Source organism: Oreochromis aureus, linkage group 1 (genome assembly GCF_013358895.1).
Source record: "Oreochromis aureus strain Israel breed Guangdong linkage group 1, ZZ_aureus, whole genome shotgun sequence".
Lineage (NCBI taxonomy): Eukaryota > Metazoa > Chordata > Actinopteri > Cichliformes > Cichlidae > Oreochromis > Oreochromis aureus.
The window spans coordinates 16,917,010-16,930,435 of record NC_052942.1 but is presented as its reverse complement, the minus strand read 5'-3'; the positions used below and the strand labels follow the sequence as shown (position 1 = coordinate 16,930,435).

At 38.9% G+C, this 13,426-nt stretch overlaps 1 protein-coding gene across 1 annotated transcript; it reads left to right on the top strand.

Annotated features, from left to right (window-relative positions):
• Window positions 1-670: 670 nt before the first annotated feature.
• tdrd3 (tudor domain containing 3) lies at window positions 671-13,092 on the top strand. Its single transcript, XM_031729575.2, has 14 exons — window positions 671-865; window positions 2,581-2,665; window positions 4,034-4,099; window positions 4,830-4,990; window positions 6,168-6,309; window positions 6,501-6,572; window positions 8,365-8,514; window positions 8,826-8,978; window positions 9,551-9,728; window positions 10,340-10,465; window positions 10,893-11,821; window positions 12,065-12,190; window positions 12,364-12,503; window positions 12,830-13,092. Exons 1-13 carry the CDS (start codon window positions 828-830, stop codon window positions 12,478-12,480), a joined length of 2,343 nt encoding a protein of 780 aa, XP_031585435.1. The 5' UTR covers window positions 671-827; the 3' UTR covers window positions 12,481-12,503; window positions 12,830-13,092.
• Window positions 13,093-13,426: the final 334 nt, after the last annotated feature.

The window sequence follows — 13,426 nt, the reverse complement described above, 5'->3', positions numbered from 1 at the left end:
AATGTTTCAGCTTAAAGCTGTCTAGTCTTTCTCCTCTGACCTCTGGCATCAACAAAACGTATTTACCCAAAGAACTGCTGCTCACTGGTTAGTTTCTATTTTATTTAGGTTTTTGTTTTTTGTTTTTTTGCTGGTGCCAAAGTCACTTTAATATTGTGATGCTCAGTTTAAACGCCAGGAGATTATCTTAACCATGTCTACGTACCTAAATGCATCGCTGCTGAATAAGATATCTGCTACAGCGGGCAACTGAACAGGTGTACCTAATAAGGTGACGCAGAGTCTATATTCACCTAAAGTTGATTTTGTTCATCTGGACCTAGCGTTTTCAGTGGGAGAAACGTTTCATCACTCATCCAAGTGACCTCTTCAGTCTCATCTGACTGCAGGTTTCCCCGATCTTATAAACAGTACATTTGCATAATAACTGAAACTAGCACCACTGAAGGAACAATGGGCTGGGAGGTCAGTTCCTTGATCATTAATATGCAAATTCCCATGTCTTAGAGTCTATATTGTTTGTCATACTTCTTCTAAAAATAGTTTAAATTATCTATAAGAAACGGATGTCATTTAAACTGGATGACAAATAGATTTTGCTTTATCATATGAAAAAAAATATATAAAAGCTATTTGGACCCTCGCGGCACTCCGTACTTGTACAGTGTCATTGTGTGACGTATGTACCGTAGAGTCGTTCAGTACTGATATTAGCGAGCTTTGTCTGGAGCAGAATATGAATTACAGGACGAGATAGCTGTTATTCAAGTGTACCCACTTTAAAACTTTTGGTGTCCTTATTGCTCCATCAGCAGTTTGGAAGCACAATGACCGATTTGACAGATTCCCTGACCAAAGAGGGCTGGTAGGTAGCATGTGAGCTAATTTCAAAGAGCTAGCTAGTACTACTAATACAACTACCACTACCACTACTACTACTCTTTGATGTTTTCTAACTATTTAGCGTACTTATAACTTAAAATTAAAGTACAAAGTTTACCTGAACACTTTGGATTTCTGTGTGTTTTTGCAACGTAATTAGTTGTACTGGAGGCTGGCTAGCAAACTAGCGAGATAAATGACGCTAGCTATGCAACACATAGCATGCAATTATTACAGCGTAGTGTGGCGCTGCATTTTGCATGAACAAACATAGTGATAACGTCATATGCAGGGCCAATCAAATAAATCTGAGGCTCTTATTAAAGTTAATATAGTTAAAACATGCAATGCTTTTAAAACTCCCAGCAAGAGTTTACAGCAGCTAGACATGAGTGCTAGCATTCACCCACATGCAGCTTCTAAACACTTACTGCTTCAGGTTTTGCTCTTACTTAATTATTATCTCTTCTAGAGTCTTATATGTATTTACCAGAGATGAATAATAACTGCTCTGCCCATAATGTACAGATAAACTCATTTAAAAGTGGTCCCGAGTTTGTTTACGTTTGTTGTCATGCACAGAATCTGATCAGATCAAGGACCATGTGAACGTAACTCTGCATGATAAAAACAAAACCGATTTCTTCTGATGTTTCTTCCCATATATTCAGTTTAGTTTTGGGAAGGAGGTGAGCTCGTTATCTGAATCAGTTTATTGCTGTAACTAAACTGCGTGAATTGTAAAACAGTCTTGAAGCAAGCAGTTTATAAACTTCTGTGATATTGAACTATAAATTAACTGCAATAGAGTAGAATTGTAATTGCATTGTGTTGATTAGATGTTTAGACTGTGTGTTGTTTATATCTTACAGTAAAATTACTTTGAGCTGCTCCCTTGTCACAAGGGGTCAGCACTAACGTGATTATAGTTTACTAAACTAAAAACTAAAACTAGATGCAAAAATCCCCAATTTAGTTATGTAAAATAAAGATTTAAACAAAGACTTAAAAATTAAACTAACTGAAATCATTTGAGAACTTGAAAAATTAAAATAAATAAAAATACAGAGGAAATATTGTTAGCTTTAATATCTGTTAGTTTGGTAAAAAATCTTAGTGCAATCTCGATGATGAGGCTTTGATGAATGTTTTTATTGAGACACTGGGTGTCTACAAGTCTGTGACACAGTTGCTTTCAAAAAGTTCTGTTTTTAGTAGTAATACCTGTACTGATTTTCCTAAACCTTGCCTCTGACATATGCCGTCCATATAATAACAAACTTATGGAACACTGAAACTAATAAAAACAGATCTAAAGCCAAACATTTGCAGACAACACAAACTAAACTGAAACAAGAAAATGCACTATGGAAAGTAACTGAGGCGCTTGACATCACAGTAAATAAATAAATACAGCAGTACCTCCACATGCGTGTTGTAAATTTGACCAAACTAAAAAAAAGAAGAAGATTGAAACCAAAGACATTACCATTTGCATTTTATTTTTAATATCAGTCTTTTTTAAGAGAAAAATGTCCACTAAAATTCAGTTTTTATTTTTTCAGTCAAGTATTTGTCTCTGTTTTTAGATAAGTTTTAGTTGATTGTAATAACAGTGTGTTTAAACATGTTGAAATGAGACTGTCTGAAGCCTTTCCCAGCTTCACTTGTATTCTCTGCTTGTTTTTCATCTTGCAGGTACCTCAGTGATGAAGGCATAGCAGAACTGAAAGGATCCGCTGAGAAAATAACACATAGTGACATAATTCGTATTGCACTTGATGTAAGTGCAACACAAACACATATACAGAATGTTTTTACAGTGTAACACCTTGCCTTGAGTTTTAGAGTTTAAGGAAAATCACCATCATTGTACTAAAATTTGGTATTTTTTTTTAACCAGTTTGGTTAGACACTACTAGTTTTTGTTAGATACTACTAGTTTATCAAACTTAATAACAGAAATGCATAAATATCTGCCAAACAAGTGAATCTAAGTAAACTTGTTGTAGTTACTCTATGCAGAACCATTCACTCATGCTATTCTATTCATCCCTAAAAGGCACCTTTCTGAGCCAGAAATAACTCATCCTTTTCCCTCTTCGATCACTCAATGACTGCCCTCTCAAATTATATCATCAATCATCATGAAACCAGGAATCTATTCATTTTAATAGCATGGAATGAATGTGGGTATTTGAATTATCTGTTAATTATAATTGTGTATTTAAAAAAAAGAATTTAAGGCTTTTTTCATTCGATAAGCAGCTAAACAAAATGTAAATGGTTAAAGAGCAACCATAAACATTCATATAGGGTTCTTCTCCTAGAATGACAGAGATGCTACAGACCTGACCTGCAGTAGCGGACGAGTCGAGAACGCGCAGTCAGTGCATTTACTGCAGAAACACTGACCTTTAAGATTTAGCATGGAGTGCTGCTGAAAGGTCTCACGCTGTACTTTTAGATATTACTGCATGCCTGGTTTAATCAGCTTGTAGTAAATTTAGAGCGGTACTTGTAGGGGCTTTGAGTTATTAACATTGTCAGACTAGGTATAAAAATAAATTGGAGCCACTGATGATTTGCTAGCAAAACGGTGCATTTAATTGTATCTTAATTAGAGAGATATTTTGCTACTCTTGCTGCTTTTTTTGGTTTTACCTGGAGTGCTTTTTTTGTTCAGACATATTGTTTTCTGCGGTTAAAAAGGGGTTGTAAAATTGGTTTGGGAGGCAGACACATTTGTAGTTTTAATGTTGATCTCTTATGGCTTGGAGGAAAAATAAAATCCTCTTTAAAAAATACAATTCTGTTAAAGATCTAGGTTAAATAAAGTGGTGATTGGATTTAAAAAGCAGTGAGCTCCAATCCTAATACTTGTATATCAAAATTACTCCATACATTGGCGCATATACTGGTTTTACTGTTGTACTGCGATAGTGCACAGGTGAACAGTTGCACTCTCTCCACCATGTGGAGTGACACTACAAAAAGTAAGATTACATCTGATTGAATAGTTAAAAATGTGTTTGGTTGTTTTTGTTTCACATGTGCATTGTTTCATTATATGAATATATGATAATATATTCATATTAGTTATATAAAAGTTATATTATTAACTTCTAATAAAGCAGCTTTTGTTTCGCAGACTGATCTTAGAACTGTTGGGCGAAAATATCTACCATCTGATATCAACAGTGGAAGAACTGAGAAGGTGAGTGGCATACATATTGCTACAGCTCTATGTCAGTGCTTTATATATGAAACTCAATTACAAATGATGAGCTGCAGCCACTGTTGAAAGGAAACTTTAGAACTGCAGTTTTCATTATTGCCACTAGATGTCCCTAGCACACTAACAAATGTAGGGCAAGAAACCACTTCTTTGCCCATGAAAGTAAAATCCAGCAAATGGAGGGGGGAAAAAAAACCCAAATATCAAAACATGTAATTTTATGTGCATTTACCTCCTCTTCCCTTCAGACTCCGAATATGATACACCCCATTATACCCTGGTAATGCACTCTGCCTTGTACATATAATGCATAAATTGCGCTGTATTGCACTATACACTTTTTGTATGTAGTATTGAATGTAGATAGGATTTACACATATCTTTTCCCAGGTGTAGAAATCATACTTTGTGCGAAGAGTCCTTACAAAAGCGTTCAACAACAGTGGTCGCTGTTGCTCTAAATGTAAGCCTTGAGGCTATTTTGAGGAATAAATAAACCTTTGCTGACTTAAGTATGCCACAGGGAAAGAGGTATTGTTTTTTTTATTTTTTTTGCCTTAAAAATTGGAGTAATCCTCAATACATACTGAAAACTCCTAAAGGGTTTTTCAGTATTTCGCTGTAATCCTCCTCCGCACATGCAGATTTGCCTTTCAAGCCACCTCTTTTTTATTTATTTATTTTTTTGATGTCTTTTGCACATGGCCAGTTGGAGGGTCCATGTGTCCTCCAGGTGCAGAAGGTGAGAAACATCTCAGCTCCTAAAGACCACGAGGAGTCCCAGGGCGCGCCGCGAATGCTGCGCCTGCAAATGACAGATGGGCACACCACCTGTGTTGGACTGGAGTTCAAACATCTGTCTAAGATCAGGTATTACAGTTTAGTTGCATTTAAAAATAACAGGCTATAGTGTAATGTAAATATCTGTGAAAGCGGTATAAATGGTTAAAAAAGTCCTAAAATTTTTTTATTTGTCTCATATTTAAAAATGGATAATGCAAAAGCTGCCTTTCTGTTAGCTGCATAGATGCAAATCAGGGGCATTCAGCTGGTTTCTCATATTTTCCAAACACAATCTGCACACATCCTGCTCCTTCACTTCCCTGTCAACATTCTCACCCCACCACATGTCTGAATTTTCCCTTTATCTGCAATTTCCTCGCCGTGGCAGCTGATCTAACAATTCTTAGCCTTAATTACATTTCCATCCAAGCTACCGTGGCCTTGGTGACTGCTGCCATGGTGACTAGCCAGTCTGTACAGGTGGAGTGGCCAGAATGTGGGCCTTGACTTCCTGATGGGAAGAGAGGAGAGAACAGAACAAATCCCCCCTTTATGAGCGGCACACACACACTGGCTAGCAACAGCGCCGGTTAGTGTTTCTTATGAAAGTGTCCGCTTTAGTGTGCGTGAGGCCATAAGTGAGAGGCAAAGAAGGATGAGCTGGATTACAGGACTGTTCAGTGTGTGAGACAGTGATGTAGTACAGAGAGATGACAATTAAGTAGCGACACTGAGGGTGAATAGTGCGTTTGTATGTGATTGAATCAAGGATGACTGCCGTCTTATTCCTGTATTTGCTGCTATCATGTGAACTTCTATCATGATAGCAGCAGAAGCATCTATCCCAGAGGTTTGGAGTGAAATCCCTAATTGTTGCTTTGGCATCCGGCATCAGTAGCTGGAAATCCCTCTAAGTCCCTGTGCTTTCCTAATGAGAGAGGCAGAGGCCTTATCAGGCCTGATGAGATAGAGGGGCTTTTAATTTACCATGAGGATGGGTGAGCAGCTGGGATTATTAATAGTCTCTCCTAGCCTTGCCACCCATCTGCTGGCAGCGCTCCATGTCATTTATAAAGTGGCATGGGTAACGGAATAGGGTGTGAGGCATGGTATATGCAGTTATAATGCGTTAAACCCACAAATATATTTAAAATTTAATAGCTTTTTAAAGAGAAATATATAGAAATAGCCTTTAATTCATACTGTGTTTCAGTCTTAATATTATGTATTCATTATTATGATTTTTTTTTATTTTGTTTTTCAGTTTTAACACCCCACCAGGAACTAAGGTGAAGCTTCTTGGTACAGTCCAGGTTAAAAATGGTCTTTTGCTGCTTGACGATTCAAAAATCTCTGTCCTTGGAGGAGAGGTTTATCACATGGTGGAGAAGTGGGAACTACAAAGGGTGAGGGTCAATATTTTAATGACGGATCAGCCACTCTGGCCAAAAAGATAAAAGTCATATTTTAGTAATCATTTTAAATGTGTAATAAAGGCCACTGCTACTCCATCATTAGCTGTTGCTGAGGTTGTATTTATCTGAGTTTTGTATTTAAAAAAAAAAAAAAAGGGGTACCTTTATCCTTCATCCTGCAGAGTCTGGCCAAACACAGCAGGAGTAACATTGGAGCAGAAGGCGGACCTCCTCCCTTCGTGCCATTTGGTCAGGTGAGGAAGAACGTTTCATAGTTCACTTAAAAAGCAAAACATCCAAAATTATATTTAAAAAAATGTTTCTAAGAAGAACAAAAAACAGGAAGAATAACATAAAAATTGAACAAAATTAATACAGACAGGAACATTAATATGAAATGATATTTCAACAGTGATTTAATGGAAGCCAGGCAGTAGTGAATAGCAGTAACCTCATAAATGTATGCAAGGAACTAAACACAGATCTGGCGCCAAGAGTGTCCCTATCTTGGCAATGTTCTCTCTGATCTTTTGGAACAATTACGCCTTCATGAATCTTTAAAACGCTTGATCGCTGTGTGTGTAATAAAGCAGAATTAAAAATCAAACTGTCCTGTGACAGGTTATCTCCCGCCAGCAACATGAGGTGTAAATGTTGCATTTTTGTTAAAATAAAAAGCTCTAGTAATTGATGTAAAAGGGCAGCTGAGATTAAGCGTTGTGAACATGATAAGCAGATCGTCAAGGTAACCACTAATAATTAGATGCTTTATTTACTAACGTTTTTCTTTTTTTTAAAAACTATTATTACTATACACAGAATACTTAAAGTTTTAAAAAAGACTGAGTCTGAGTCTCGGCTAGGATCACAGCTTCCAAGTGAATGCATTGGTATCAGCTTGACACTTGGATTTTGGGATTTTCATTCCAGATTTGCTCAAGCTTTGTAAAGTTTTATGACAGGGGGGCATTTGGGACTTATTTAACAGCCTCTAGATCTTCCGCGTAACTGTATTTTCTAATGCGGGGTCATTCCAGGACTTAGTGTTGAGTAAGTCTGCTTTGGGTCGCTTTAGATTGCTCTGTTCCAAGGTATTTGGCGCTGGAAAGCAAATGTGTGTGCCTGCGCTTTGCTTGGATCTATGTTCTGTCAGTGAGTCAGTTTTACTTATCCCGGTTCCTGCTACTCAGAGGCGCTCTCACAGCACGGAGCTTCTACCATCATGCTTCACAGCAGGAATGTTTTTGAAAGTGTAGTTGTGGTGTGTTTTTACCAGACATTTTCCAGTCAAAAGAATTTAGTTTACATGGCATTAGACCGTAGACTTTTTGTCTTTTTACCTCAAGCTCTGAGTTCAAAACAGTTTTACTTACATGATGATCCTAATGATATTAATGCAGATAGATTTCCCTTTGTCTGCTAGTCGTTCTCAAATCCTTTTGTTTTTGTGCCTCTTCTTTGACTAGCCTTCCTAGTCTACAAACCAGAACAGAATTGTACTGAACTTAAAAATAGTAAACTGTCCTCACTGGAAGGTGAATTATTATGTGAGCGATAACTAATAATTGCACAGGCTACTTAATTTTCACTCTAAATAAGTGCACACTCAAGACAGAAATCCAGGCCTTCAAGCATAATCTTGTTACTATGACGAATATCATTTTTAATACAACCTGTTATATTAGATACCCACAAATAGTCGCAGGGTTTGATGTTTATTGAAACTAAGAGTGGCTGAACCTTGTCAAAAGTAAATGTCATTTCTCCGGTCATTTGCTGGCCCATGTGTCTAAATCATCACTTGGTGCAGTCGAGGAACAGCTGCAGGAAGTGATGAGTTCCATCTCATTGGCACTGAGCCACCATCGGTCATTGTTTTGAAATTAAATACAGTTCACAGTCAAGTTTGAGAAACACCAGATGAATTCATCAGAGTTCTAGTTTGAGTCCATGAAATGTGCAAACTGTCAAGCGCACTAATTTCTGTACTTAAGAAAGCGTACACGAGTGATGATCTCTGCAGCCTTGTTCTCGCTCTCCCTGTAGAAGTGTGCAAGGAAGGATGAAGTGGATAGCCGAGAATTGGACCAGAGGAAGACCCTGCAGACGCACTCTGTGGTCAAAAGCACTGATGAGAACGATGAGTTTGAAAAGCAGCGGACTGCGGCTATTGCTGAGGTGGCCAAGACCAAAGAGGTATCCAAACCTTTATCACTTGTTAGCTTTTCAGTTGTTAATTTTCGGGACCAGTGTTTTTGCCATGCTGGCAAAATTTGCTGCTTTATCGATTGCACTTCCTGCACAAGTGACTTAATTTGGCCTCAATTTAAAAATATACGCTCTTTATCGGCAGTCACCTCAACCTTAATTGCCTTTGACAGTTGTGTAACTCTTCAAATTAAAAATCATAATTACGTTGTCATTTGCAGAGTTCTGTTTCTTTTATTGTATTTTTCTCTTTGTCCAACCCTGCAGCTCTATTGATCCTAATGTTGTTTCCTTGTCAGGGCCCCCGCACGTTTGGCGGTGGAGGAAATGCAGGCGGCAATTTATCCAATGCTGCCTCCTCCTCCCGGAGCCGAGAGCCTTACCAGCAGAGGAGACGGGAGGACCGGGCTGAAAGAACAGAAAGCAGACAAGATGGAAACTACAGAGAGCTGGTGAGAACACAAACTATAATCCAAAACCAAAAAAAAAAAAAAAAAAGTTGTTGAAATAATGGCTTTACCTCACATTACTGAAATCCCAATTCAATGTAACAAAGCAATTTAAAGGCTCAAACTTGCTCTGTGTTCTTCTGTGGGTTCTTTAGTCTGGATTGAAGTCTTATTTCATGGTTCAGAGATTGGGTGAGGCATCAGCTATAATATTGTGGAGATGTAAATGGATTGGAGCCCTGGTGAGGTTTTCCAATCAAGTGGCAGTCCATTTGTCTTGCTTTGTGTTGTGTCCTGCCAGTTTCTCTAGTCTGAAGGGTTTGGGTTAAAGACATTAATAGGACAGAACGTAAAATTGTAGTGTTTGACGAGGGAGTAGTGTTTGCAATTGTTTCCAACACCAACAGGCTCTCGCAGGTACAACAGAACTTAAAAGGGAGCTCCTGGGTGCTGTCACACTAAACTTCTGCTTCTGCATTTATAACCTCGTAATTGTACTTATAATCATCATATGCATGTAATCTTCCTCTATGGTTTCCATAGAACAAATATATTTCCTTTCATTTGTTGGGTAGGTTGACGAACGCGCTCTGAGGCACATCATGGAGATGGGCTTTAACAGAGAGGCTGCTCGACAGGCTCTGATGGACAATAATAACAACCTTGAAGTGGCACTGAACAGCCTACTGACTGGATCTTCTGGTAGCAGACCTGGCCCTGCGGCTGCAGAGTCTAACAAGCCACAACCCAGAGGTATACACACAAACACACACATAAACACACACAGCCCCAGATGCACCTTCTGCCCACTTTGGCCGCATAACAATTTATATGTCTACAGAGTAAGCAGAGCCAGATTGAGGTTGGAGGAGTGATGTGGAGATTCTTTAAATGCAATGAAAATCACCGGCAGCCTAGTTAAAGGTCCTTTGTGGCAGGGTTTTTTTTTTGCTTGTTTTAGTTCATTTACCAGAAATTGCAGGCACACACTTTATTGCTGTTTTCACAAGCACACCTTAAGCTTTTAGATGGATATTCAGTTTTAGGTGCAGTCATTGCTTTGTGTCTGTTTCATTAGTGAAAATCAACCTGTTGTAACTTGAAACTTGCCCAGTCACACTGAATTACTTAGATTTTTTTTTTCAAACCAGCTACTGGTACAGTTTACTCTAAAGCTATTTTAAATGTACCACACAAACTGATTAAAAGTAAATTCAGTCGAGTTCTCACGTGCAGGCTAATGCAGATAAAGTCACATACTTTATGTAGATGCAGGAGACTAGAAAGTGTACACATTCAAACCGATCGATTTAATCTTTGTCAAAATAATGTTGTTGTTGTTTTTTTTCCCTGGATTTCTTCAGGCAGAGGAAAGGGAAGAGGCAGGTCCAGAAATGAAGATGATCAAGAGGGAGCAGGAGGAAGACCATCTGGACCGAGCACATTGTTTGACTTTCTGGAGTCCAAAATGGGTGTTTTCTCCATTGATGGTGGGTTATATTCCAAGCTGTGGAATAGTGTATTTTTTCCTTTTTAATCATTTTGGAAAAGAGAGAGGGAAAATGTAAGGGACATAGATGTGTGCAACTTCCAACCCAGTTCCTGTGTAGTGATGACTTATGGGAGGGCCTCTGGGAGAGCACACAATTCAAAGAAAAAGTATGGCTGATGTTTGTAGCACCTTTTGAAGCCAGTTCTTTAGGAGGAATCTACTTATTTCTAACTGAGGCTTGATTAGACTGAGACAGATGGCTGTTGTGGGGTCAGAAAAACTAAGACATGTTTCTGACAACAAGAAATCAGCACTGGTCTGAAGTACCAACCAAGCACTTGTTAGTATTCCTTCCACTATTTGTCCCATTATTGTTTTGCCATACTTCTTAATAAATCTGATCTTTTCTTGTTTGCTTTTATCAGAGCCAAAGAGCCAGGCTCCACAGAGACATCACGAAAACAAAGGAAATTTCCACAACTCAGACTATCACACCAAAGACGCACCTCAGACCAAGTTCTCCTCGCATAATGATCATAGGCAACAAAGGAATGACAGACCGCCTCGCTTTCACAGGGACACTGATTTTCCCAAACCTGGCCAGGAGCCTCTCTCTAATTGTACAACCCCCCAAACGTCAGGCCAAGCCCAGCAGTGGAAGGGCCAGGAGAGGTGGTCACGAGGGATGTCCGATAGATCGCAAAGTGACAAGAAAGAGATGCGTGACGAGCAGATTTTTCCTTCTTCCTTCGTGTCTGCTTCCACTCATTCAAAAGACCCTCAGCAGCAGGTGGAGTTTAGTGGATCTTACAACCAACGGTCCAGAAATGGAGATGGTGGTGGGAATATGTCAGTGCCGTCTCATAGAAGAGGGGCACCCACATCGAAATTGAGCAATTCGGCAGGAAGTGAAGCGAACGGAAAAGGAAATAAACGTGTAGACAGAAATGAAGACTTCAACAACAGCAGGAGGAAGGGGAAGATGGAGAGGGCAAACTCGGATCACCCTGAGCGACAAAGGGATAGTGGGCCAGCAAACTTTAACTCAAAGGGAGGAGGCTCCGAAGTGGGGTCATCACAAAGTTCTTATATACCAACAGGAGATCCTTCTCATTTCCAAAACGGCGTTATAGAACACAAAAGAACTGGGCCGATCAAACCGCAAACCTCGTCTTTTCCACCCAACAGGGAGCCGCCGCCCCCAAAGAAAAACACTGCTAATAACCCGGGGTCTAAAAGAAGGGGAGGTCAAGGCAAAGGACAAGGTCCTCGAGGATCAGAAAGGGGTCATATTTCTGAACAAATGTGGAAACCTGGAGATGAGTGCCTGGCACTTTACTGGGAAGACAGCAAGGTACGTCATCCCTAGATGTATGACACAGCAATAGTTGATGATTGTTGAAAATTGCTATATTTAAGGTGTTTTCCTTTTCTTTGGCTGAGCGCTGGTTTGACAGTTAAAGTTATTTAAAATTCTAAAAATTAATCTGCAGGATTCGTTTTGGCAGTATTGACAGTGCCTTTGATTTGTTTTTCAAAGGTTTGTATTTGAGAGTAATGAGATTTCTTTTTTTTCTGTCTGGTTGTGCGTGTGAAGTTCTACCATGCCAGAATAGATGCCGTTCATCCGTCTGGCTCCACGGCTGTGGTTGTATTTAGCGATTATGGAAATTGTGAAGAGGTCCTCCTGAATAACATCAAACCTCTTGATGCTGATGTCATGGTAAGAAAAAAGGAAAACATCCATCAAACTCAGAACTTGTTGGTTCATAGTAAATGAAAGGTTCTAATTAAACTGCGATCAAGTGAGGTGAGGAAAGGTGATAAAATATGAATGAGTTCTAGGTGGATTACTCACAGTAACACATCACAACTATATCAAATGTACAATGGCAGGAGGAAGATGATGGTTACTATGACAGTTCACTAGAGTTTCGCCGCGGGGGAGATGGCCAGCCTAGACGCACGCGACCCACGCAGCAGTACTACCAGCCGCCCAGGGCACGAGATTGATGTTTCTGCATTTACACGGGCAGGTAAATAAATGAGCAAGCATGTATTTTTTTTTCACTGGTGTTTAAGCACAAACCATGAATGTGTTTTATATAAAAGAAATTAGAATTTCCCATCCGTTTCTTTTATTTGTGGTGGTGGGAATCTTGAATTTTGTAATGGATATGGGAAATTCAAGACTTCTGTTTCAGTCACAGCTGTAAAACATCTGTTTATTTTGAAGTTGACCAAAAAAGATGTGTTCATGAGTTATTTTGTGAGATTCCCCAAATACAATAATGTTTGTTATATCACATAATCTGTTAACCAAACAAATTATAACTTTGTTTTCTTTTCCTTCATCCATCAGTGTGCGTGTCCCTCATCCTTCCACGTTCTGCAACAATCCAGAGTGCTTCCTGAATTTTTACGTGTCCCGATGGGCTTGGGCATACAGGACTTTTAAAAGGGCTCGCACATCATGCAAAAAAAAAAAAAAAAAAAAAAACAAAACAAAAAAAATCAACTGACATGAGCTCCTGTTTATTTTGTCAAGGACATATCTACTGTACATGTTGTGAAGATTTGTTAAATGGCTGCTTCAGAATAAACAGTTAATATTAGTATGTAGCAGATCTGTTTTAATGCGTTTTGCTTTTAATTATTCAATTTTAATGATGAATGAATAAACTAATGCAGAGTTGGAAAGTAAACTTCTCCGGGGTCCTTGGATTCATTTTCATTTCAATTAATTTTAGCTGAGCTTCTAAGTTAACTTGAGTTTGGGCTATTTGATGACTTGGTAATTTTTTTTCAAACCTACCCTAGCAAATTTGCAAGTTGTTGTCTTACAGCTTACCTTGCCTCTGACATTTTCTCCTCTGCGAGTCCAGAGCAAGCAGCTCAGGCTAATTTGTTGTGTTCTGTGAAGCAAATCCAAATGGTAAGACAATCTCTCCCTGCTGTA

What these genes read in the sequence shown, in the direction of transcription:
- tdrd3 (XM_031729575.2), top strand. Translation starts at nt 828, where the DNA reads ATGACCGATTTGACAGATTCCCTGACCAAAGAGGGCTG. An exon ending in CCTTCGTGCCATTTGGTCAG is followed by an intron (nt 6,573 to 8,364) that starts GTGAGGAAGAAC and finishes CTCTCCCTGTAG; the next exon opens with AAGTGTGCAAGGAAGGATGA. An exon ending in GGGTGTTTTCTCCATTGATG is followed by an intron (nt 10,466 to 10,892) that starts GTGGGTTATATT and finishes TGCTTTTATCAG; the next exon opens with AGCCAAAGAGCCAGGCTCCA.